The 27,715-nt window shown below is 34.5% G+C and overlaps 1 protein-coding gene across 1 annotated transcript in view; it reads right to left on the reverse strand.

Moving 5' to 3' along the window:
- Positions 1–27,715, reverse strand: part of LOC120523294 (Down syndrome cell adhesion molecule homolog) — a 668,946-nt gene that overhangs the window by 40,834 nt on the left and 600,397 nt on the right. The window contains exons 26-30 of the mRNA XM_039744497.1: positions 26,235–26,525; positions 22,665–22,841; positions 7,685–7,715; positions 7,379–7,494; positions 3,532–3,681 (exon numbers count right to left, since the gene is read on the reverse strand). Of these exons, the coding sequence (XP_039600431.1) occupies positions 3,532–3,681; positions 7,379–7,494; positions 7,685–7,715; positions 22,665–22,841; positions 26,235–26,525 (765 nt within the window). The remainder of the gene's footprint in view (positions 1–3,531; positions 3,682–7,378; positions 7,495–7,684; positions 7,716–22,664; positions 22,842–26,234; positions 26,526–27,715) is intronic.

A 27,715-nucleotide genomic window follows, 5' to 3' on the forward strand; every position in this document is an offset into this window, starting at 1 on the left:
GGTTTCCTCGACTCACTCCATATCATATTTGTGGTGCAGCACAGAATTGCCGGAGTGTTAAAATTTATTTCTAGAGAAACAGATTTTGCTTTATCCATTATTGTTGGTATTTGAAAAAGAAGAAAACCAAAGATTTAACAATGCACACAAATTCCACCAACAAGTGCTTTAAAGTTTGATTGAGTTAATTAATATATAACTAGAATTAATTGTGGAAGATGAAGTCTGTAACACTGTCTTTATCAAACTTAATGCAGATGTCAAAAAGCAAAAGCCCAAGGTATTTTTCCATTTTTCAGTTTCAAATGCCAATTAGTGGCTGATCCCTACATCACCTCAACCATGGTGTTTGTCAAACATGACCTTTAGATTTTTACCTCAGACTGCTTTGGACATAAATCCTTTATCAAGTGATTTTCTATCTCAATACCCCTTATAAATTAGACACTGTTCTGAGTGGTGATTAAAAATGTCCTAGGTAGCACTGGTCCTACATAATGTTAAGAAATCACACTTTTTTGTTTTTAAACATGTAATCAAACTGTGGAAACACTGTGCTATGTCTATTTGAAGTACTGTTTGCCACTGTGCAGTAAATGTGATAAGCAATATACTGTTAAGCACTTGACAATCAGAAATTAAATATGAACAGAAGTTAAAAATTGTTATTTTATCTACACTTGATAACCTGCTAAGGAAGTTTCAAATTTATTAGATAATTTGATTTTAAAGATTGCAAGTACAAGTTAACCTTTTCTGACGTATTAGACAATACAGTATAGCAATTTTGAACAAGTTTATTTTCCCTTTAAAAAGCTAATCTTTAAAGTTATTCAAAATGGAATATTCAGGTGTTGAAACAATCCTTAGTGTTATAATGATCCTGTCAAATATGTTTCACTTCCATTTAAAGAAGATATAACAGTAGAATTAGTTTAGAAGATTACCATCATTTTCACCGCCTTCCCAAAAGTTTCAATTTAGACAAGGGTAGAGAAAATGGTAGTATTTCAGTTTTTTCAGTATTTAATGCTTTATTAATGTAAATAGTAAAATGCTGTAGGATTCCAAATCTAGCATAACCAGCATGGCTATTAATCTGTTAACGGACTCGTTTACATCATTAAGGGATCATAGGGTGCAAGAACTTATCCTAGATGTGACGGTAATCTTTCACATGCACACATTTATTTAGATTTTTTAGTTTATTTGCTAAATTCATACATCTCACCTTGAGCCTGTATTTGGTGAAGAGCACTATATTGAATTAAACATTAAACAATTAAACTACTGTGTCATCTGTCAATATATTTTAAGGATATTGGGAGAAAAAACAGGAGTAATCAGAGAAAACTGCAAACAAGCAAGCAGCACAAAGACACCAGTCTGAGTTCTTGAACCCATTTTGCTGACGTTGTAGCGCAGCAGTGTTAAACACTAAATTTAATCATCATATAAACTATGTATACATTTTTAATCTAGCTTGACTTTGAAAGTAATATTTGCTAATAAAAAAATTAACATTCTAAGTATTATTAATTTCTTGAAGTATTTTATGTTGTTTCTTCTGCTTTGAGGGTAGTTTCATTTGTAGCAGATTTGGAACTTAGAAGCAAATAGTTTGTTGTTTCATGGTTAAAAATTCGTTTTTATTTTCTCTTATCAAACTATATTCATAATATTGCATAGGTTAGATAAAATTGGTGGCACTGAAGTTGATCATAAGTAAAAAAAACAACACTTAAGACTAGTGATGAGCAAACCCAATAGAGTTTGCATCCCTATGAGTTCAAAAAAATAACAGAAATGTACGCAAACCTCACTGAACTCCACAATATGCATTGAACTCAATGGGTTAGGAGTAAGTAAACCAGTTTTGAGTGGACTATAAAGGAGCAATGTTTTTTTTTTTTTTACTTGTCCCACAGGGAAAGTGCTAGGGAAAAGTGTGCCAACTATGCTGAACCAATTATGCTGCGCTGTGCCTCACCAACAAAAGACGTAAACAAGACAAACACCACAAGCAAAATATAACAAAAGTCCACAAACTAGAAAAAAGTAAATAAAATATAGATCATTGAGTTCCACTGTTGGGGTGCTCATTGGCCGTACCACAAAGCAGTGGCATGGGACCTGCTTGTTCCATTGTTGGTCTGGCTTATTTACAATTTATCTGTGCTGATACATTCATTAAGAAGAAATACTTTGTAAACAGTAATAAATCTTTTGTTTTTATAATTTCACAGCATGTCCTGTGTTTTCTGATGAAGGAAGAGGGAGGGGGAGGGCTTCTTTAAGGCTTGTTTTGGGATGTAACTGGACACATGACTAATTTGAATTGATAATTAGGCATGCACTGCAGCACTCAGCTCACAGGGATCAGTATTATATATCCTGTGATAGTACTCTTAATATTCTTATTATGGTCAGCTAATGAAAATAAAGTTTTACTTTTGTTTTTAAATGAATGGGGGTATTGAAATTCAGCAGTGTTTCTCAACCTTCGTGGCTTCAGGATCCATTTTCCACCTTCTTAAGTGCACTGACAATCCATATATAGCAATCAAAGTGAGTGGTTTTGAAACAACCATGAGCACATAAGAAAAGAATTTTAAGATAACAAATGTAGTTTAAAGATGTTTGATGTGATAAATTTACCTTTTTTTAATTTTGATTGTTAGGTTATAGATGGAGCTGAAAATAATGAAATAGAATTGTGAATATTCCATGGGATGAAACTAATCTCCAGCAGTAGCAAGTCTCAATGCACATTCTTAGCAAAGTATCATATAAATTACTCATACATATTTTTTTACAGTGGAGAATTTCCTAATAAAAACTGTTAAGTCTGTAGCACAATGATGAACTATTTCACTAAATTCTAATAGCACATGACCTCTCTCTAGTATGAAGGAATGATGGAGTGCAGAGTTTGTTCATTGTATGGTTTGAGTTTATATATCTCCTTTGATTACTTACTTGTTTAATAAAGACACAATTTTTACCTTCACTAAGCCGCTTTACTATCTTCTAGGTTTGGAGGGCTACCCTCTTCAATAATAGTAGATACAGAAAACCTAAAACTAAATATATCAGATAAAGTGTTTTTCTTTTTTAATGTAAAAGTAACAATAAAAATAATGTGAGTTTACAGCTAAATATATGAAACAAGGCAACAAAGCTGAAGTGTGCATAAATACTGTAGGCACAATATTGGAAACTTAAGCAGCAGTTGTGGGCTTCTGAGAGACATGGTCTGCCATTTTAAAGACACACATAGAAAATAAACACTTTCCAAACCTGTTATATTTCAGTAAAGTTATATTGGAACCGTTATCATGGGCACACTTTGACATTGTTGTTTTGGAGAAATAGGTGAAAATAGATATCTTGGCTGAGATTTTACCTTCTCACCATCTTTATTTTTCTCATTGCACTTCTGTATCAGCATGGTATTTCATTAGACATGTACTGCACTCAAAATAAAATACAGCAAGCATAGAAATTTCATTGAACTATTTTCAAACTTACTAGTTCCTGGTCGAGCATCAGATACATCAACTAGCGGTCCAGTTGCTTGTGAAAGAGACTGATAATGAACAGTATGTGTGACAGTGGATGATTTCTGTTTTGATGTCTCTCCAAAATCAGCATCAGTCAGCAAAACTGTAGATCGGTCATCTGGGAAGTAAGGGGAAGTAAACCATTTATTAGTAAGAAAGGGGATTACTTTTTGCATAAAAATCACATTTCCCACAATTCCAATTTGAGTTTGATATAATAACCCTTTTTTATTAATATTACTTTTCAGATTTATTAATTTAAATGAAAATTATACTGTGGAGTACATATTTTACCCTTTATTTTAGATTCTACACTTAATGTTTGTGCATACAAAAGAACAATAAATATAAAACACAAACATATATAGTATAATGCATAAACATGTTGTAAATCATACAATGAGTTTTACTACTTTACCTTTTACTTGGTTGCAAAATGTTAAATGCACATACTAACGTTTAATGTTAGCAAATCTCTAATTTTTTTTCTTCTTATATAAACCACTAGTAATTAAAATCAAAATTGTAGTATAGCTGAGTAATATAAAAGATAATGTATTTTTTTGCTGCTTGCCAAGAAGAGACATCTGCAGAGTTGTAGTGATTGGTTTATTAAAGAAATCTGTCACATCTGCTACCAGCTGAAACCTGTATTCTGCACTGATTACTTTGGCTGTAAAAACACTTCTTCACTGTGGTTAAATGTTTCTGTGTAACCTAAATCAAGCCCAAATAAAAATATCCACCTATATAATTTCTGCAATTGTACATGGAAACTTGCACAATCTTTACACAATAAAACAACTTGTGTTTTTCAACGTAAATAAGTTTCTCCTAATATATTGTTAGCAGACTTATTATAAAAAAAGAATTGCATTATATAATGTAATACAAGTATGTGATTGTACACAAAATCAAACACATGCTGAAGAGAACTACCTAGTTGCACAAGTCCACTACAGCTGACCTAAAGTAACATTTGTATTGAAATAGGTCTTAAACATATGTGCTGTGCCTAATCCCCATTAATGGATAGTAAATGCACCAGATACAAAAGACATTTTAGAGAAACAGGTTTCTTTGTAGGTCTGAGAAGTAAATGAGTTACATCCATACATTTAAGTGTAATCTTTATTATGACACAAGAAATAGGAACTTAATCGAACATCTCTGAAAAGACCTGAAAATAGTTGTCCACTGATGGTCTCCGACCACCCTGACAGAGCTTGAGAGGACCTACAGAGAAGAATGGTAGGAAATGATCAAATCGAGGTGTGTGTGAAGCTTGTTGGGTCATACTCAAGAAGACTGCTAACTCTGCCAAAGGATCTTCAACTAAATACTGAGTAAAAGGATTGTGTCAATGCGATATTTCCATTTTTTATTTTTAATAAATTTGCAAAAAAAATGTCTAAAATCCTGTTTTCACTTTGTCATTCTAGGGTATTGAGTTTTACTTGATGTGGGGAAAATTTAATTGAAGTGATTTTAACAGAAGATTTCAAAATAACAAAATTAGTGAATAGTGATGTGATCTGATTATTTTCTGACTCCACTGTATAAAATACTCAAAGCACCATGTAAGTACCATGTACCATGAGTATCCATAACATAATTTTAAATAAATTCAGTTTTATTGGATTTTGGATATGCATTTGGTGGGAACTATTTTTTCTATTCAAAGGTATTTTCAAAAGTGGTTGTATACTTATGTTAGACTTATCTAGTCCAATGTTTATTTATTATCTTATATACTGTAACTTGGCTCAATATGAAATGCCATTGCGCCATTTTGTAATTTGTATGCTTCTACTTATGTGACCTTAATAAAGGTTTTTTTTTAATAATATAAATACTGAATATTCAAACTTCATGACTAATTACTCATCCAGACAGATTCTTGTTCTGGAATACTTTATACTGTGACAGCAGAACATTTGTCTTTCTCATTGAAAAATTGAAGAAAGCATATACTTGTAGGAATGTAGGTGTTAAGCTGATACTAATCTTAAAAATACTGTGCAGAACATGCCTTCATTTTTCATTTTGTTCTTGACTGATTTTTTGTTTTTGCATTAAGTGGTATAATCCGTGCTCTAAACCAGTCCTCTGTGAGTAACCATTGTAGTTGTAGAGGTAGTGACTGTGATGTGATGAAAACATCTAACAAATAAATACTGCAAACTTTTTAAAATTCAGAAATCACATTAAAGGTAAAGGGACTGGGTGACATCATCATGAGCAATTTTCACTCATATTTGAGATGTGACAAATATATAATAAAAAGAAGACAACAGCATGATTTTTGGTGTCTAAAACTATAATTAATGTGTCTGTGAAAAATATTCCATCCACTTTGACATTTTTATTTTTTGTGTTACAATATAAAAGTTACAATTATTTAAATTGTGATTTATTTGCACATTTTTGCAACTGATTAATGCAAAACACTCCATAGGCTTATGGTTAGTGTAGCTTGACTATGTTTTTGGAATGGAACCCCTCAGGATTATTTTCTCCAACATTCCTCAAGCTGGAATTTTTATTTTCCTGCCCTCCCTGGCCATCTGATCATAATAAGTTAAACTGGACATTATGTTTCTCTACTATTATAAATAACTGGTCTTTAGTTTTTACGTTTTCTGTAACTCTGTTGAGCCATATTTTTTAAAGGACTTTGAGCTACTTTTATACATGAAAATGTGCTATATAAATAAATGTTTTTTTGTTGTTAGTGTGCAATCTCAGGTATAGAAATCTTTAGACATTAAATAAATTTTAAATGACTCACTCAATGCATTCAGTATTTGGCAGATGCAGTATTTATCAGCATTATTAGTTTAATGTACTCCATCAAAATTGGAATTGGAATAAAGATTACACTCCAGAACACTGACTTTTTCTCAATAGGTTACTCTCTGGCTTTATCTATATATTCTGGATTAGCGATTGGCTTTTGTTAAGGCTGTGCTAATCAATCGGAGAACTTCCGAAAGAACCGAGCACATTACGATTCTGTAAAAAAACTATTAAACTGTTTAAGAGATTAACTTATTTTTTTATTAAACATTTAGCTTTTGACAGGTAAAGAGTAATAAAAACAATGCTACAAGCAATATGAAGATTATGCTTATAAAATATAAAACCTCGGTTCGCTTCCTGGGTCCTCCCTGTGTGGAGTTTGCATGTTCTCCCCTTTTCTGTGTGGGTTTCCTCCGGGTGCTCCGGTTTCCTCCCACAGTCCAAAGCCATGCAGGTTAGGTGCATTGGCGATCCTAAATTGTCCCTAGTGTCTGCCTGGTGTGTGGGTGGGTGTGTGTGTGCCCTGCAGTGGGCTGGCGCCCTGTCCGGGTATTTGTTCCTGCCTTGCACCCTGTGTTGGCTGGGATTGGCTCCAGCAGACCCCTGTGACCCTATGTAGGATAAAGTGGGTTGGACAATGACTGACTGACTTTTGAGTAATATCAAATTATTTTGAAGAAATACAGTATATGCAATTGAAAAATTAAGTATGTACTGTAAAAAAAGTAAGCAATTTTAAATATTTCATGTATAAAACAATTCTAAGAAATTAATTAGTGATTTAGTTCTCCTTATCAAAGGGCTGGTCCTCTTCAGAAAGCAATACAAACTTTGTATATTCAGAAAAATTGGTACCCTCTGAACAAAAGGAATCAAACCACTACTAAAAATAACTATCCACTGGAGGACATGGAAGATTGTAGACTCATTATAGATGATGGAAAACAAAACTTCTACACATCTGCTTTGATTATGATTTGATTCTCTCGCTAGTTTAATTAAAGGGGACGTACCAATTGTTTCCATGGTGTCTCGCTCTTCAATAAGGAGTTGAGCCCGAGGGATGTCAATGTGCATGCGCAGTGTTTGCTGTTGCTTGTTTAGGGTGTCAGAAGTCCGTGTGTTTTTGCTGGAAAACATGCATAAAAAAGTAACCACTTCAGTTTATATAATACTGGCAGCTTTATATGATTCAATAGTTAGAGACAGTTCTGTATTACATACTTAATGTAAATGACTTGTATGCTGTCAACATTAATAAAAATGAATACATGCACTAACTAAATGCAATCTTGGATGAACTCAGTTAAGTACAGTACCTCATTAACATCTCAGCCAAGCTTTTAGCATCTGGAAAGAAAAAAAAAAAGTTTTGTGACTTTAGATAAAATCTGCCTTGTATAGTACTGTACATTGTATTCACATAGAATTATTTAGCATCCACAGTATTAGTTTAAGACCACAAAATAAACATAAGATGTGAACCTCCAACTGTGACAAAGTAGCAGCTAGGCAATAAACAACCTTTTCATAATATATTTTGCATACAGATACTATGAACATTTTCTTCAGAATTTATCTCTTTAAAACATATTTAAAAGTTATTGAATTTAACGATTACATGTAATATTCTAAATGCAGTTTCTCAAAAGTGCAATCGATACAGCCTATCCAAAAGAGAATTAAGTTGCATAAAAGCATAAACATGTTTATTTATATAAAGCCCTTATCCTACTCAGTCTGAAAAGCTATGCAAACAAAAGGCATAATTCTTTATATACATTAAAAAAGTGAGTAGAATTAGGCCCAGTCAGGCTTACTTTACAGCAACATTAGGAAATTCTTGCCAAAACATTCCTTGCAACGACAAATGGATTTTTTTCCTGGTTTAAATAGTATAATACAGATAAATTACTTTCCCACTGAGTTATGTAGGGTGGATTGGGATTCTTAAATTTAAAGAAAAAAGGTTGACATGAAAGTAAAGCAGTGTAGGAAATCTCAACGGATTCATTTTTACATAATCTTGTACCGTCTGGTGTTACCCCACACCGCGCTAATAAAGCAGTGAGAATAATAGCAAGTTCAACAGTATCTGAAAAACAGTTCAATGTTTTATCTCAAAATGGTGTTAATTTAAGAAAATATCAATATATATACATAGGGGCGGCACGGTGGCGCAGTGGTAGCGCTGCTGCCTCGCAGTTAGGAGACCCGGGTTCGCTTCCCGGGTCCTCCCTGCGTGGAGTTTGCATGTTCTCCCCGTGTCTGCGTGGGTTTCCTCCGGGTACTCCGGTTTCCTCCCACAATCCAAAGACATGCAGGTTAGGTGGATTGGCGATTCTAGTGTGTGCTTGGTGTGTGGGTGTGTGTCCTGCGGTGGGTTGGCACCCTGCCCAGGATTGGTTCCTGCCTTGTGCCCTGTGTTGGCTGGGATTGGCTCCAGCAGACCCCCGTGACCCTGTATTCGGATTCAGCGGGTTGGAAAATGGATGGATGGATCAATATACATAATGTAGCCAGACTGCAGTTTGATGCCACTTTTCATAATCAGTCAAATCACTGGTATATTTTCAATAATTTTAATTTTGAATGATAAGTAAATGTACAATTGTAAGCTAAATGGCACTCTACTTGACACACATTGATAAAGAATGAGTATTATGATTGAATGAATTCTATCCCATGTCCAAGATACTGATTAAGAGGGTCTTTTCTTATCATTGTCTAAGAGCACCTAGAAGTGTACTGCAGGAAATCAACTGATAAAGTTTGGTCGTATTCCTAAAGTCTGATCCTTACTAGCTGCAATATATTCTACCATGTAAAATCATGGAATATTAGGAAACATTAGAACAATTTTTAACAGAACAAGCCATTGAGCCCAACAAAGTTCCAGATTTCTCTGTAACATAACCCCTGTTTCTATGTGTATCTTTGTGAAGAAAATACTGCATTTCTTTCTTTTTTAAAAAAGTTTCTAACTTGTAAATGGAAAAAATAATGTGTTGCTGGAATTCCTTATTTAAGATAAAGTTGATCAAAGAATACACAAACATTGTCTACAGATACTGTAGCTCTATGAAGATATAAATAATATTGTAAAAAGTAATAAGGCTAAAATATATAATTATCATACATTGGAGTTTCACAGAATAGAATTTCTGGCATAAAGTGTCACATACACGATTCCATATTCTAAGTGAGTGATGCACAACCAGATTACTAGTAAATTAACAACAGTTATTTATGACAAACACAAAGCAAGACATATAAAGATGAGTTTATACTTTATTTGTATTCTCCTCATTTTAAACAACCATAATAGCACTAATGAAATGAAAACAATGCCCAGTGTTCATTTGTGGTTTTAGAAATGGTCATAACTACTGCAGAAAGTGTGGAATATAAAGGTTTAACTATTCTATAATAATATATCCAGATCTAAAACCAATATCCATACTTATGAGAGGCATGTCCAGTTGTAATGGCCATTAAGACATGTGGATAAATACAATATATGTTTAATATTGTTTCATTCAACTCTGAGATTGTTAATGTGACATCCATTCTGTTCAATTTATATTCTAAATCCGTAAAAGAAATTAATCACAAAAGAGTAATACACTGAAACATTATGTCAGGGATAACCCAAGATATATATAGTATGTGTAAAGCAAAAAGTGTTTCCTAATAGTAAAGCTAACTACTCAATTTTGAAAAAAAAGACAAAAAAATTTGAAATTATTATTGTTGTTTATGAAGCATCGTTCATACCTTTTTTAAAAGTTCAATGTGCTTCATAAAAAAGATTAAAAATAGTTTAACACTTAAAATATGTAAAATTGAAGCACATTTTCAATTCTAGAAATAAAATAGAGGGAATATTAAAAGAAATTATATTAAAAAACAAAGCAATAAGAAACAATCACGATGTAAGAAATTAATTCAAAGCAAAACATGGCAAAATAAGATCGTTAAACATATACAATATTAAAAATATGTTAAAAGAAATATTAAGTAAGAGTAAACAAGAATATTGAGGTGAAAATTATAAATATCAACAGAGCCAGCTTCTCTAAAAATTTGTATGAATGCTGCTCCACAATTTTGGTGCATAGTGGCAAAATGCTGATTCTCCAGATGGTCTTATGCTTCACTTTGGGAACATTCAGTAAACAGCCTCAGAGCATCTGAGAGCACAACCTGGGATATACTGTGTTATACATTCTGTACAATATTTAGGTGCTATTCCATTAAGAATTTCAAAAACAGGAAGTAGAACCTTAAAGTAAATTCTGAAAGCAACATGCATTTTACAACATAAGAATATGATCTCTCTTACTAGTTCTGGTCAAAATTTTCACAGCTGTGTTTTGTGCTAGTTGCAATAGTGATACACTTCATTAATAAACCAGTGTACATAGCATTGCAGTAATCAAGTCTGCTGTCAGCAAGTACACGTATCAATTTCTCTGCATCAAACAAAGACAAAAAGAATTTTTGGTATATTTCTAAGTTGAAAAATCCCAGTGTTTGTGACGTTGTTTATATGGAATTAGAAACTAAGGTCAGAATCAACAATAACACCTATAGTACTTCTGATCCCTGTTTTCCTCTCTAGGGCTATATGACCAAATTTGTAGTGCAATACCATGTTTCCCTGAAAATAAGACCTACTCCGTAAATTAGCCCTAGCATGATTTTCAGGCTGCTCTGTAATATAAGCCCTACCCCAAAAATAAGCCCCAGTCAAGATCGTCAGCTGAAAAGTAAGGCACCTAAGGCCAGGTTTATACTTCACGCGATGCAACGTGTGTGCCCAAAACATCCATTAAATTCCAAGGACAACTTGCCACAATATCTCTGAAAAGGATGTTTAATGATTACATCCATCAATTTGGGGATGCGCCCATTCCTGCAGCAGCGGCGTAACACAGAAACAAAATCTCTGGATTCACTAAATCCCCAAACCTTCTTGTCTTTGGATGGAAAACTGTGCACACTGTGGAAACCCACCAGGAAAACATGCAAACTCCAGGCAGGGATCACAAGGGATGTGACTCCCTGCGAGACAGCAGCGCTACTGCTCTGCTACCGTGCCACCCCATATGTGTAACTATTAGCAGTAATCATTATTTAAACAAAGTTAATGATTTATCTGTAAAATACAACATACATATTTTAATGCATTTCTTCATGAAATTGATATCAAGTTTAAATCTAAGAATTCTAAATGTGCAGAGAGCTGAAATATTATAATTTTAATGTGTTCTCTGTGGCAATGCTGCTGGCCACTGCTGTAAGGTCAGAAGGAAGCCCCAGAAGCTTGTAGCGATTTAAAAACTGGGTTGGTTTTAAGGTGACTTTTGTAACGGTCTGCTTTACTGACAAAGAAAACTACAGGATTAAAGAGGACATTTCGAGTTTAAAGCTGAAATTTCCACTTTAATCACAAAATAAACATTTTCATTATGTCCTTATTTTCTTTTTCTCTGTGGCTTAAATATGCCACCATATATTCTAATGGTATTGTGAAGGTGCGAAAACAAAAAAAAAAAAGATGGCACTTAAGATGGTATATGAGACTTTTAAAATGTATTGTGTCTTTACTTTGGGGAATATGCAATGCTTGAATATCAAAACACCACAAATGCATTTGTATGTCTGCATTTTGCTTCACCACATTGCACCATTCATCAAACATTGAAGCACGCACATCAATCCTGGAGGATCCAAAAGCATAGCAAGAAATTCAGGCTGAAATTCAGGGTTTGAATTTGGAGAGTTATGACAATATTTCAGAAGTAGATGACATGACTGTATTTGCATAAATGTACAGTATATTGTCGTACATGAATAAATTTAAGATATCCCCTGAAAATAAGCCCTAGTGCCCTTTTGGAACAAAAATTAATATAAGACACTGTCTTATTTTCGGGGAAATACGAATGTGATAACAAGTGCACTGGAGAGGCAACAGAAAGACAATGCCCAAAAAGGGAATTATTTTGCAGGTAGTGGCCACAGATAATTGCTCTCTCCTTATATTTCCCGTCTGATTCTTCTCTAGTTTTGCATTTTGCTAGTGTCCTTGTCACTATTGGTACCATGAGGTGGCACCTGCAGCCAATTCAGGTTGCATAGGTAGTCCAGCTCCTCCAGCATGGCACATCCATACATGCTGTTGCAACAAGGTTTGCTGCATCTCCCAGCACAGTCTTGCATGGAGGAGATACTAGGAGATGGACCATTACATGAAGAGAGCTGGAAAGGGCTGTAGAAGGGCATCAATCCATCAGCAGGACCGGTATCTGCTCCTTCGTACAAGGAAGAACAGGAAGAGCCTTGCAAGAGCCCTAGAAGATGATCTCCAGCTGGTTACTGGTGTGCATGTTCCTGACCAAACAGTTATGAAATAGATCCCATGAGGGTCTGCAGGAGCTCACTGATGCCCTGAACCAAGTCTGAGAGGAGACACCTCTGGACACCAGTCGCTGTCTCATTGAGAGCATGTCTAGATGTTGTTGGGGGTGCATACAGGCACGTGGAGGCCATACAAACTACCAAGTCACATTATGAGTTGCCATGATGAAATTCACACAAGTTGGATCAGCCTGTGACTTAAATTTTTGACTTTGATTTTCAGTGTGACGTTGAATCCAGCTCTCAGTTGGTTGGTTATTTTGGTTTCCATTGACCATTATTACATCATATTGTTCTCAATGAATTACATGTATTACTCAATAAAGACATTCCACTTGAATATTTCATTCATTGTGATCTGATGTGTGATTTAAGTGTTCCCTTAATTTTTTTAAGCATTACAATTGGAGGATGCAGAACATTTGGGTCATTAGGTGATGCAGAGATATATCATTGTGCATCATCTGTGAAGCTGTAAAAACTGATACTATGATCTACTATATGGAAGTATATACAGTATAAGGAAAACAACAGCGGTCCAAGTATTGATCCATGTGGAACTGTATATTACAGATTTTTGCATTAATATCTACTCAAATAATTGTACAAAAATGGTCTACCTGATCAAGTCATTTAAGTACCTTCTGTTACTACCAAGTCTGAGAGCATTAGGAGCATTAGAGCATCTTTAGGAAGGCAACCTTTGTGATTTTTATGAAAAACAGACTGGTATTGTTTAAAGACTGTATTCTCCAATATTTTACTCAAAAATGACAGATATTAGCCTGAAATTACTAAAGCCATCCAGAATGTTTTTGTAAGCAAGGGTGTTACTTCAGCCATCTTCAGTGCATCTAGAAAACATCAAGTTTCTAGAGAACAGTTTACATTTTCCACAAGAACCTCATAGGAACTGGGTCAAGACAAAGTAAAAAGTAAAATCAGTGAGATCACATTTCTAAGCATATTTTTATCTGTCTTTGAGAAGACATTTACTTCATTCCTGTGTGAATTTAAGAGGTTATTTAGATCTCATGCTTTCATGGTCTGCATACTTACAGATCTTATAACCTAAATTCTTGATTGAAAGTACAATGCAAATTCTTATGTGTAACTTTGGTTTTGACGTCAATAACTGAACAAAGATGAATCAAATTATTACTAGTAGAAAACAGTATTCTTAGATTATTTCCATTGCTGGCAATAATTTGTCTTTTTCTTACTAGGGGCTCTGTTATAGTTGACAACCTTCTCCTTGTAAATGTCAGCGGGGATCTGAAATTTTGTTTTTTTGCCTTTTTTGTTATCTTAAGTGTGCAAATACTATTTTTCCAAGGCACTGTACAAAAATTTGATTCATTTTTATATTTTCTGGTTTTACAATATTAAATGATGCTTTTAGCACATTGTTAAAATGATCAACAAGAACATTTACAGAGAATGTAACCTTTAATAGCTCTGTAACATCTCACACACCTCAGCAACAACTCAAAACAACTCTACCCCATAAAACCTTTATAGAAGAAAACAAGGAAAGCAGTACCCCAAGTCTCACTGTCCCTTCACTCCCATCTACACCTAGCTTACTAAACTAAGTGAAAGTAACAAAAAACATACCTCTCAATCTACAGTAATCTCTCAGTTCTTATTAAAAAACACAAAAAACCATGATCTACCTCACTATCTTGGCACTCATTGTGCTTCACTTGCTCTCTAGCCACAAGTGCAGCAGTGAAGTAAATAGCAATATACAAATATTGAATTTGGATATTTGGATCCCTTGTGATGTGAAGGCAACATCAGACAAAGTGTAATACTGTACCAAGAAGACTACAGCCTCCATAGAAAACCATACTTTATAATATTAAACATGTACTACAAAAAACATCTCTTCACTGTCATAATGAGCAAAGCATTCCAAATAAAAGTATGTAATGCCATAATAATATTTCTCTAAGCATTCAATCATACCTACAATTATGCATTTTCCCCACTATTCTTTTTCAACCATCTTCATCTTGAGATTAGAAATTTCTTTATGTAAGGCTCCTATCTCCTTTTATATACAGAGATGCTGGACTGAATGGGAAATGTCTCTTTCTGGGTTACTCTAACTTACAACAGCCAGTTTCTAACCACTCATTAGTATATAGCTGATTATGGTTGATAGTATTCTCTGTGTTAACACAGAGGACATTTGCTTGCTCCAACAACATCTTTTATTGATTCCCAATCTTAAAAGTCGGAATCATAGACATGTTACCGGGCTTGGTAAGTTGCTAAGTGAGACAGAGTTTCATAATGATTATTTAATATATTGTATTATAGATGGTTAATTGTTATTGACCTTAACCTTTATGCACATGTTTTGTTTATCGATAAAGGACTTATTGTGACCTTTCAGTACTGCATTACTAATAATAAATCAGTACTTCAAACAAAGATTCATTCCTCTTTCTTTGGCAAAAAATAATTGCCCAGTAGTTAATGCTATCTATACTTGATTCTCCAAAGTCAGCCTGCGTTCTCTCAGACCATTCAAATTTCCACCTCCAGTACATGTGGGATATGCAATTGTCAGGTTAACTGGCGACTCTGAAATGTCTAAATATGAATGATTGGGTGTGTCTGCTTGAATAGCTTATCCTGCCTAGACTAGTAATTTTTTTTCTATCAAAACTACCTTTCAGATAAATGCAGCTTAGGATTTTAAAAAAGTCCATGTAAGAAATCCAAAATCACAGTTAAAAAAGACAATCTACATTCTGTTAGAATTCTTGCATTTCGTCCGATACATTTTAAATTTATTATTTTGTACTCCTGACTCTGTGCAGCCTCCAGAAGAATCTTAAGTTTTAAAAATAAACATTCAGGCACAATGCAGCATATTTTCCAAACTTCAAAGCTAACTGACTTGGCGTTGTTTTAAATTAGACTACTGGTAATTACCTCATCAGGGATTCTATGGGCTGCAAGTGCAGATCTTTTACTTATCATGCCAACACTCTATGTAATTAGCATATACCATTCTAACTGTGTGATTATTCTGCCATGTTTAGATTTTGTTCAGGAAAAAACACAGTTTACCTAACAAATTTAACAGGGATATTAGGATGCTAAAGTTTCAAGTATAGTTTGCAGCCTTGAACATAGTATATATTTCCCATATAATTTTTGAAGAAAAGAATCTTAGTTGCAGTTCCATAAAACACCTTAACATATGTAAAATTCTCTCTTTTTGTTTATTATTTTTATGTACAATTATTTTGATGATGAAATTTACATGTTTAAGTTCTGAATTATCAGATTCAGTTTGATGAACTGCTTTATAAAATAAAAAAATATATACTGTATGTCAATAGTATTACAGATCTTGTAGTGTAAATTTGTAGAACATAAAACATTTATTATGAATAAACCCTAAAAATTCCTCACTCCAAGTATCTTTGTTTTTATCATATTACTGCAATTCAAATCAAAAACAGATCACACACAAAAGTGAAGAGGAAAACACACACACACAACTTCTGCTAATGATAGTTTCATTTCAGGCTTACATACCTTAGTTATGTGTCTTTAATCTACTGTATTCATCATTATTTATGCTACTGTATGTATTGCTGTATCCAGTACATTACTATATGTCAGTATATATGGTTAGAAAACTGTATGTCTTGATACCTTTCCCATTTGTAAATGATCTCATTCTGACAAAGCTTATTCTGTTCACATCAAAGTTAATACTGTAGCAGAATGTTAAGAATATTCCATTAACATGTTAGCTTATAGAAGATAAAACAAAACCAATTTAGCTATATAAAACTAACATCCCATTCTAGCTAGTTCAAATACATATGTGAATTTAACATTACCTTAAACTTTATAGGAGTAGCTCTAACTGATCATGCTGCGTTTTTTTTTTTTTTTTTGTTTTGAATGTTTGGATGTACCAAAAAGAGCTGCCCTGTAGTAGTGGGCATTAAGAAACGGACACTGCAGAGGAGGACCCAAATGGGACAAAAGGACCACTAAGTGGGCATGCCAATGTAACCTTGCCATCACCCACAGGAACAATTCTTTTTTAATTATATACTGATCCCCAGACCTAGGTACAACAGAGTCATAATATAATATATATTTGGTGACAAGGGCACAGCTAGTATGAGAAAGAGATGCCAGAAGAAGTAGGAAGAGCTAAGAGTTTAGACCAGAAGGAGACAAGAGGAAGATACATGTAATTTGCCAATAAACAATTTACCTTATATGATAGATAGAGCATGAAAATCTTTGTAGACATGCTCAGCCATTCTAGATTTTTTTTCTGTTTATCTTCAGCATCTTGTCTTTTCAATAAACACTTGCCTCCTTTTGTTATTTTGCTTAGTAAACCATTTTCTTTTTTTCATACTTTGGCTTTCTGGGCATTTGGATTTACCGGATAACTCAAGCACACCCCCTATCATTTACAACATGCAAACATAATTATTTGGATACTTGGCCATGCAGATCATTGATAATGATTTTTACATAAATCTAAGCACCGCTTCAAGTTAAACATTTTTTTATCACAGATTTTACAGTAACTATGCTGCAATAAGGGAATACCTAATGTAAAGTGTGGCCTAAAGTCAACAAAAAAAACATAGTAAAGCAGAACGTCAACTAAGTTTCATGACATGCAGTGAAGGAAAAGCACCCCAAATTGGTGAAATCCTTGTGAAAAGAATGTAGTACAAGGAAATCTGAATAACAGGGTTACTAGCAATAAGATGAGTTCCACTCATTATTAAATCATCATAACTCCACACAATACACTGTCATCATTAGTATATGAAGAGAAGAGATGTCCAATTTCTTAATGCCGCTGCAGCTAAATGTGTGACTGGTGTGCAAAACATAAGCACTTTATATATATATATATATATATATATATATATATATATATATACACACACACACACACACACACTAGCTATGGTCCTAGAAACTATTGAAATCGTCAGAAAAAAAACTAAAATGTAGAGATGTCAAGTATTTGAAAGGAACTACTCTGGGCATCTCTGTTCTAGGAGGTTTCCTTTTGCCGATGTGCTCGCCTTGACTGTGTATTAGCGGTAGAAGGAAAAGTAAAAGAGAAACAGTTTTGCCGATGTACTCGCCTTGCTTTTGTATTAGCGGCTAAGCAAGTGACTTTCTTCAGAGGTTTCATTTTGCTGATATGCTGGCCTCGCTTCCGTAAACTCGGGCCCTTACCCCGACTCCACCTCTCATTTCCGGGTTGGAGAGACATGCTCACTTCCACACGTAGACATTTATATTTATATATATATATATATATATATATATATATACACACACACAGTAATATGTAGCTATATCGCACTTCGTCTTTCGCGGCTTCACTCCATCGCAGATTTTAAATGTAAGCATATCTAAATATATATCACAGATTTTTCTCTGGTTCGGGGATTTCTGCGGACAATGGGTCTTTTAATTTATGGTACATGCTTCCTCAGTTCTGGAACGCAACCCCCGCAATCGAGGAGGGATCACTGTGTGTGTGTGTGTGTATAGATATATAGATAGATAGATAGATAGATAGATAGATAGATAGATAGATAGATATACTGTATATATATATATATATATATATATATATATATAAACACAACTTAAACATCTGAGGAGCAGAGGAATTGCTGTAATTTATAATGGTTATGTCAATCTAGGTAATGATAAGATTATTTTACAATAATTTATTTCAACTACATTAGTAGCAGTATAAACTTAGAAAAATAACTTTGTGCATCAGAAGTATACCTGTTTTTAATCAGTAAAACAGTCAAACATGTTGAATAACCAACCATTAGACAGACTTTTTACTTTTAGTCCCCGATTTGCACAGTTATTAAAGTGTTTTCCCCTGCAATGTTCTATGTCATATTTGCAGTGTGGGAAAGTTACAGAATTTAGCAATAGGCAAGTTAGTTTTTTCATTGTATTCTGTACATATCACACAACTACTACTTGTACAATTTCCTACTATAGGAAAATGTCAGACATAATCATAGAACATACACTAAGCAGTTCTCAAATGCCATTTTAAAATGAAGATTCTCAAAGCAAAAACCACTTCCTCTTTAGTTATCATTACTGTTTGTGGCTAGTTCTTGTAGCACTCTCCTGTGTATGTTAACATTAAATTAATTGCTCTGCTATGGAGACCTCCATTACTGTGCAATACCTGTGGAACTGAACTTATTTATTTGTGGTGTGCAATGTAAATGGGAGTGGGTACTTGATAAATGTATTGTAGGACTAAAATAATTGGAGTTTCAGTTGCTAATGAATAATCATTTAAAGCTACACTTTGCTGCTGTAGGCATTGTGTTCCAGCACAGCAGCTAATGAGGTGGCATACAGTGGGGCACAATCATGTCAAGCAGGTGATTATATGTACTGTAGATTAACATGAAACTGACCATGAAAAAGCTCCTTAAACCAATGATTTTAAGTTCGGTAGAAAGAAAAAAGGAAAATCAGTGCTATCACATTAGCTTTGCATTGTACAAAGCTGATAAGAAAAGAATCTAGCTGGCATTCCATTATTTTTATATTGGTATGAAAAGACTGAACATACATCAGGTCAAGGCATCAGTCACATGCTTTTGTGTAATGACAAACTAAACAAACATGAAAACGAAAAGTCTGCTAAAAACCAACCAGCTAAAAAGGTGTGGCCTTTATTTGTCAGGAACACCATGTGACGTTGGTTCTGGCAAATATTCCATTCAATATATGCTTAATTTGTTTGGTACAAAATATAATCAACACATGATGAAATTTTAGTGCAGTGGGCACTACAATAATTTTCTTTAAGCCAGCACTATTCAGGGCTCAATGAATCCTTCTGTTTTTATCAATTTTTAGGCAAATCACTTTAGAAATACTTTGACAAGCAGATGATGAATGTTGAATGTAGTGAACACTGGTTAAATTGGTTAAATTCATGACATTAAGATGGCATCTTGTGGGGCAAAAAAGCCTTGCAGGTTGGAATGTTCCAACTAACCAATTTTAGCCAATAGTCTAAAGTTTGAAACACCATGCTTTTAATAATAAAGACAGAATTACAAAAATGAGGTGCAAGATTCAATTTAGCATACATTTAAATACATGGACTGGGTAAACATCTGAAGGAGAAACAGTGTGGAGTTTTTAAAAGAGCACCATAAGTAATGGACTGTGTTGTACCAGAAGTTGGAAGTACCAGAAGACTTAATTGATCTCCTCAGTTCATGAGTAAAGAGACAAGAAAGAAATTACTAAAGAAAAGGCATCTATAAATTTCAATATGTACAGCAAATTAGCATTCTGCCACCAGTACAAAAAGGTACATCAAAGAAAAAAATACAAACACCAAAACCAGGATATAAGAGAAAAAAATAATCAAAAATACCTGGTGTCTAAGCCACAATATCAATTAAATTAAAATTATTAAACCCAATATGCAAACTGGGGGGTATTTTCCGTACATTGCTTAAATCATCTGAGTTCAGATGCCTCATCTTGGATGAGTTAATGGCAGTGAAGCTCATCCGGGATAAGTCGGTTTTTCAAACGCAGCCATGTAGTAGATTAGTCTAGCTGGATCTAATCATCCGAGATGAATGCGCACGCCCGCATTTTTTTTTTTGTGGGGTCAGTTGCAAGGAATGTCATATCCCTAGAACTTGTGTCTAACCAACGAGATATTGACGAAGGTCAAATGTTTGATGAAGACACTGTGTCTGATTATTCATCAGGAGGAGAGGTACATTTTTTAAATAATGTTTGATCAAACTCCACTCTGATCAGTCCCATGTGCCCCAATCACATTTGGAAATCCTGGGTAATGAGAATGTTAGGCTGATTGTGAGATTCTTTATGGAACTGTGGGTGTTTTTGCCTGTGTATTACCTACCTGCAATGGCATGAAATGCCTCTTTTATTGTCTGTACGCACAGGTGTCCATAGTGTTACTATGAAAACTCGAAGAAAACATTTCAGAACCAAACAGACTTTACAAATTGCCTGGCAAACTGCACTTTTAGACAGATTTTCCGCATTGCCTACAGTATATAAAAAAGTGCCGCTTGCAAAAAAACTCAAAGCAATCCATACTGTCTATGTGGTTGTGAGAGCCCGACTTCACCTAGTATGAATTCGAATATAAGGCGCTAATAAATCTTTTGAGGTACAATATTCATCCTCCGCTAAAGCGGTATCTTTCGAAAAGAATTTCCTCCAAGAGCAATAAAGGATCTTGCCAATCGCGCAAAACCCTCTCTATACGAAATTTTATTCTTATAATTTGCACATCAATATCAATTGGTTGCTCATTCACAAACGACTAAGCCATGACTGAATGAATTCCATGACACTGATTAAGTGTGTAAGCTAATCCTTGTTTACATACAACAAACCTGCTCCAAGCAGGTTTGAGGATTTGGATCTGCTGCTATCACAAAACATCCAGGAAGAGTTTCGAAAAACCGACAGATCCAGGATCATGTCAAATAGTCAACAATTACATCTGGCTAAACGAGTAATCCACGTACGAAAAATACCCTTCCTGAAGTCATAGTCAACAAACATGCAAAAAGCCTGAGTAGCTAAATGCTCAGTGAACTTTGCTATAGAGGACAGAAACTTAAACACCTTATTTATGGTGATCTTTGAATACAATCAGAAATTGCTACAAGACATAGAGCATTATTGACAATCACATAAAGAAGGCACACAAGAAATAACGCTCAAAATCAGAAAAATAGTTTAAATTATGCACAACAGGAACTGTTTTATATTTTGCTTAATGTTTTTGTATATTTGTGGGTAAGTAAAAAATGGCGAGGGTAAGAAGATAACAGAAAAAGTTGATTAAATTTCATTGCTCATATTAGAATGTGCAGAAGTTCAATTAATTTTTCTTTTCCGGCAAGTACATTATTAGAGTGTTTACTGCTGAACCTTTTAGTTTTTATTTATACAATGATATTTATTTGTCACGGTGGCGCAGTGGTAGCACTGCTGTCTTGCAGTTAGGAGACCCGGGTTCACTTCCCAGGTCCTCCCTGCGTGGAGTTTGCATGTTCTCCCCATGTCTGCGTGGGTTTCCTTCGGGCGCTCCGGTTCTCTCCCACAGTCCAAAGACATGCAGGTTAGGTGGATTGGCGGTTCTAAATTGGCCCTAGTGTGTGCTTGGTGTGTTTGTGTGTGTCCTGCGGTGGGTTGGCACCCTGCCCAGGATTGGTTCTTGCCTTGTGCCCTGTGTTGGTTGGGATTGGCTCCCGTGACCCTGTGTTTGGATTCAGCGGGTTGGAAAATAGATGGATGGATATTTATTTGTCTGAAATCCCATTAAGTGAAGCAACATGAACATGAAACATAAAGCTGCACACCAGCAATGCAAACACTACCCTATTGAAAAACCACATTTTAACCAAAAAAAAAAAAAAAAAATCATTATTTATTTTTTAAAGACAAATCTTTAATGAAATGGGGAAAAAATTCTTTAGGAGACCTATAATATTCTAGTACAGATACTGCTACATGTAAACTATGGGTATAAGCTCACTTACTGTAACTATGGTATTTTCCAAGACCAGCCATTAAATTCAGCTTCACTAACTCTGCCTAACAATTCTTTCCCACCTCCAAGGAGCACTGTAAAGGAAAGATCCTGAGCATATTTTGATAGAATTTACTACTGACAATCATATAGGAATATGCTACAGTCTCTTATGATAGAAAGGTTAATACTCTTTTAAAAATGTCTTGTAAGCGGCTGTAAGTTAAAAATAAATATTACATTTTGATTTCTCTTTGTCTCACCTCGTAATCTTTTCAGTCTCTGTTCCCTTCGTCGTCGTCGGACGATAAGCAACAACACAAACAAAAGAACAACGCCCACCAGAATGCAGGAAATTGTCACCATCATCTTCAGTCCTTCGTTGCTTGCCATGCCTTCTGTACCCTGAACATCAGATTTAATAAGTGGTGGTATGGTACCTGAAAGTCAAAAAATATATACAATTTCCACCATATTGCATAATATTTAATTTTCCCTATCCACAGTGTATTCTTATAGTATAATGATTGAAATATATATAAAATAGTTAATACACACTGTACTTAAGGAGGATAATGACTGCCTTAAAACCAATCAAAATTACAGAGTAAAGTAAGGATTTTCTGACTATATGTTGAATATCAAATCAATTCTGGTTAGGTTTATGGAAATCGTAGAAATGCAGCCAAGTGAAATCTCAGCAGTCCCGGCCAGTTGTATAACAATGTAATACTCACAGCAATCAATAAAATAACTTCAACACCATGATTTATATATTGCTTAAACCAATTAGCAATTTTCTGCTTTACTAAATGCTGAGATGAATTAGAATGATCTTCACGGAGTCCTTAAATGCAAGACTAAATAAGGAAACACATTGCTGATTTCACAGTCCTGTTTTATGGAACTCAGTAGTTATATTTTTATTCAATTAAGATGTTTTTAAAGAAGCAACAGACAGAAATACTTTGGTTAAATATCTATATTGTTCTTAATTAGATCATTATGTTAGTTTTCAGAAGTTGGTAGACATGTCAATGTGCCAGTCATATGCAGGCTAACAGAAGTCTGAGACAAGATGCCAGTACTGTGTCCTGAGGTTTGCTGTTTGTGACAGAATTCATAAAGAATGTGTAATGTGACCATGATGTACAAAAACAAAAAAAAAAAAATTACATGATTGAACATATTGAATTCAGCAAGAGACAGCAGGTTCTGTTATAAATTCCAAAGTTCTGCAATTATCTTTATTTAAGTACCTGTGTCTCATTTAAACACATTCATTTGCCAAGTAAAAGCTCAATTAGAGGAATAACCTAAGATTGTTGACACAGTCAATTAACTAATTAAATATAATTTAATTCTGCATATTAGCTACTGATTAAGTGCTCAGTTACAATAGTGAGGAAGGGTAGGTAGTAAAGCATTCATTGCAGTTACACAGCAAAGTCTTTCAAGCTACAATACATCAATATCTGTGAATGTTTAGATCAAGTTCACTCACTAATTTTATAAGCCCTTTTCTGCCAGTACAGAGATATATTAGATCTAGTTCTTATTCCAGAAGCAAAGAACACACATCAGGGACTAATTCTGGGAGATATATGGTCTACTATAAGATACTTTTTGTGCACATTCCAAGTTAAATATAATGTACTTAAAAAAAAAATCACAGCGCTTTCAATCAATCTAAAAAGTGTCAAAGCAGACAAAACCTTTTGAACTCTTTCCACACAGACAGGACCATGATTGTGACTCAAACTGTGATTTCGTTATGAATGCCAGCAATATTATTAAGTTATCATGCACTTAATATTTTTTCTTTTGGACCTTATATTTTTTAATTTGGTTTTCAACTATGCAGAAGTTAGTTTAACTTTTGCTTTTAACTTTTTGTTTTAATTTTTGGAATTGTTATTTTATATTTACTGATTATTTTGATTTTATGGTTTTACTGATTTAAAGCTAGTTTCTTGAGAGTTTGATTTTTGGTTAATATCTTGGGTTCTGATGCACAGTCTTTCTGTCTTTCTGGTAATGACCTTTATTTGCTTTTTGGTTAATGTTTTCATCTCATGGTTCTACTCTGTTCCCCTAATTCCTGCCAATTCCCATCCTGAAACTGGACAGATTCCAGCACTGTAAGGCATTACCACTACATACTGCACAGTGTTGTATTGTGCTTCTAATGCATTTTAAAAGCAGTAACGATACCCAAGATTAGATTTCAAAATACAAGATTTGTTTGTTAAAGTAACATTTGGCAGCAAGACATCAAGCACATTGTACCTTTCTGTGTACTATAGCAAAAAAAAAAAAAACTAATTTGAAAACAATGGCACTGTACAGTCTATTTTCGTAAATATTGCATAATGCATTTCCACTTATGTTTCAACATAATGTTTTCTGTTTATGTTCTTTTATTAAAACTATACGTATAATAAATTGTATAGAATGCTAGTCTCTTAAACTGAAGTGTGCTTAATAAGATTAAGCAGAAACTGTATGCTGATCTTGTAAAACACCTTGGATAAAATTTTTTGGAAGACAAACAAACATGAAACACTAGAAGCCTCAATGCTATAGTTTTAGAAAAGCAAAATCAGCATTTTTGGAACTGTGTATTATACTAGAATGAGAACACTAGGAATCCACAGAATTATATGTTACACTAACAGCGAGAAATGACTTTCAAATTAAATAATTGGTTGCAACCAAACTTTGGCTATTAAGGAATGGAGTTTGGGATCACTGAGTTAGTTGGTTATCTGTTGGCTCACTTTGCACATTATATTATTGTTGCTGCTGGGTAAGTAAAAAGAAAAAAAGAATTATGGTCCTGTATCCTAAAAAACAGTCAATTAAAATGAAGACAAAAGAAATACAGGTAGCCATCAACTTACGACCTCAGCTTATTACCTGCAGTGGTTTCAATTACGCTCAGTTATATTTGTCTTAAAATTACAGGAAAAAGAGGCAATTTATCTTGACACAAAAATGAAGGTGATCAAGCAGAATGAGGGAGGAAAGAAAGCAAATTCAATCACATGTGGCTTTAAGTTATCCCATTGTAACAGGTGCTCGCTGCACGTGCTATACTGCTGTGCTTTGGCTTTGAATCCAGTTAACTAACATCTGAAGCTTCTGCATTGTGACTCATGATGTGTTGCACTGTGCAAACAACCATAAAGGGGTAATGAAACCACACTGAACTCCGTTATTTGTTAATGTTCATTATTAGAAGGCTGAAATGTTAAAACAAAAAATATATGAGCGCTGAAACTCTGCCGGTACAACTCCTCCTCTCATAGTTGGCACAACGAACAATAGGAGAGGCTCACACTGATGATGTAACAACACAAAGAAAGGATTTGTGAAGCTGTTAAAAGTTTGGCACCCATGCGAGCAATAATAAGAATGAAACAAAATGATAAAATAAACAAGATTGCAAAAAAACTTGATAGAAAATCTACGCAATGTGCTAAGAATGATGATAAAAGAATAATACAATATGAGTTAAGGAACTTATTATACAGTTCTATACATATGTTTAGGTTTGAATGCATATACTGGCCCGTGTTATGTCCAGATCGACTTGAGACTGGTCCGTTTGAGCCGAACATGGTCATAAGTTGATTACTACCTTTATATTCCATCAGTAGCAGTAACTGGATACGTAATTTGAAATGAAAACCTAGCGGCCACTGAGGCCCCCATGGTTTGAGTTTGACACCACTGCTACAAACTCGAATTGTTACATAGAACCAGCAGAATACACAAACAAATGACAAATAACAAACTAGCTACACATACTTAAAACTTCAAATACTCACTTCCATCATAATTTAAAGTTGCAAACTTTGCCTGTTTTTCTGCACACCCTGCACTGTTACACACTCTCATTTGGAGTTCATACCAAGTTGCCTCCTGCAAGTCATTCAATATGTAGCTCTTTGAAAGTGAAGTTCGCTGAGCAGTGGTCCAAACTGTTGTACCCAAAGGTCGGTATTCCAGAGTAAAAGTGGTGATTGGACAGCCACCATCATTCCAGCCAATCAAGTTCAATCGGACCAAAGTTGTGTTGATACTTGCAAATAGTTCTTGTTCCTTTGAGAACTGTGGTTCTGTGACAAAAAAGGGAAAAAAATAACTTTCTTTAAAACCTTGTAGTATTAAAATGTATTTAGAAAATCTGAAATTTCAGATTGTTTATCTATGGTAGTTTCACTCTTAATAAACCTTTTGAAAATTCCTGTATCCCATTTGGTTAATAAAGATTGGCATGTTGTAAGTTAGTGTTTAATTCATTAAGTGATGATACAGTTGCTTTAAAGCAGTGAAAATGAATCAGCTAACACATTACATTTTTCTGAGGTGTTTACAAGTGAGCAAATGGATAACCTCCCAGAGGTAAACACAACTACTAAGGAGGTACTGAGGGATTTGGAAATTGTAGAGGGAGAAGTGCTGCTCAGATTAAATAAGATAAAATCAAACAAATCACCAGGCCCAGATAATATTTATCCTCGTGTTCTTAAGGAGGCTAGTGAGTACATATATAAACCCTTGACACATATTTTTAGGAAGTCACTGTGCACTGGAGAGATTCCAAAGGACTGGAAAATGGCAAATATCATCCCATTATATAAAAAGGGTGACAGGGCAGATCCAAGCAACTATAGGCCAGTAAGCTTAACAAGCATCACAGGAAAATTAATGGAAGGAATTATTAAGGATAAGATTGAGCAACACATGACAAGGACAGGAGTTATTCTGAACAGTCAGCATGGGTTCAGAAGGGGAGGTCGTGTTTTACTAACATGTTGGAATTCTATGAGGAGGCAACAAAAGGATACGATCAAAGTGGAGCTTATGATATTATTTATCTGGACTTTCAGAAAGCATTTGATAAGGTGCCACATGAGAGGTTGGGCATCAAGTTAAAAGAAGTGGGAATTCAGGGTGATGTTTTTAGATGGGTGCAGAATTGGCTCAGACACAGGAAGCAGAGGGTGATGGTGCGAGGAACCTCATCAGAACTGGCCGATGTTAAGAGTGGTGTTCCACAGGGGTCAGTGCTAGGGCGCTGCTATTTTTAATATATATAAATGATTTAGATAGGAATATAAGTAACAAGCTGGTTAAGTTTGCAGATGATACCAAGATAGGTGGATTAGCAGATAATTTGGAATCCGTTATATCATTACAGAAGGACTTGGATAGCATACAGGCTTGGGCAGATTTGTGGCAGATGAAATTTAATGTCAGTAAATGTAAAGTATTACACATAGGAAGTAAAAATATTAGGTTTGAA

This window comes from Polypterus senegalus, chromosome 2, assembly GCF_016835505.1.
Source record: "Polypterus senegalus isolate Bchr_013 chromosome 2, ASM1683550v1, whole genome shotgun sequence".
Lineage (NCBI taxonomy): Eukaryota > Metazoa > Chordata > Cladistia > Polypteriformes > Polypteridae > Polypterus > Polypterus senegalus.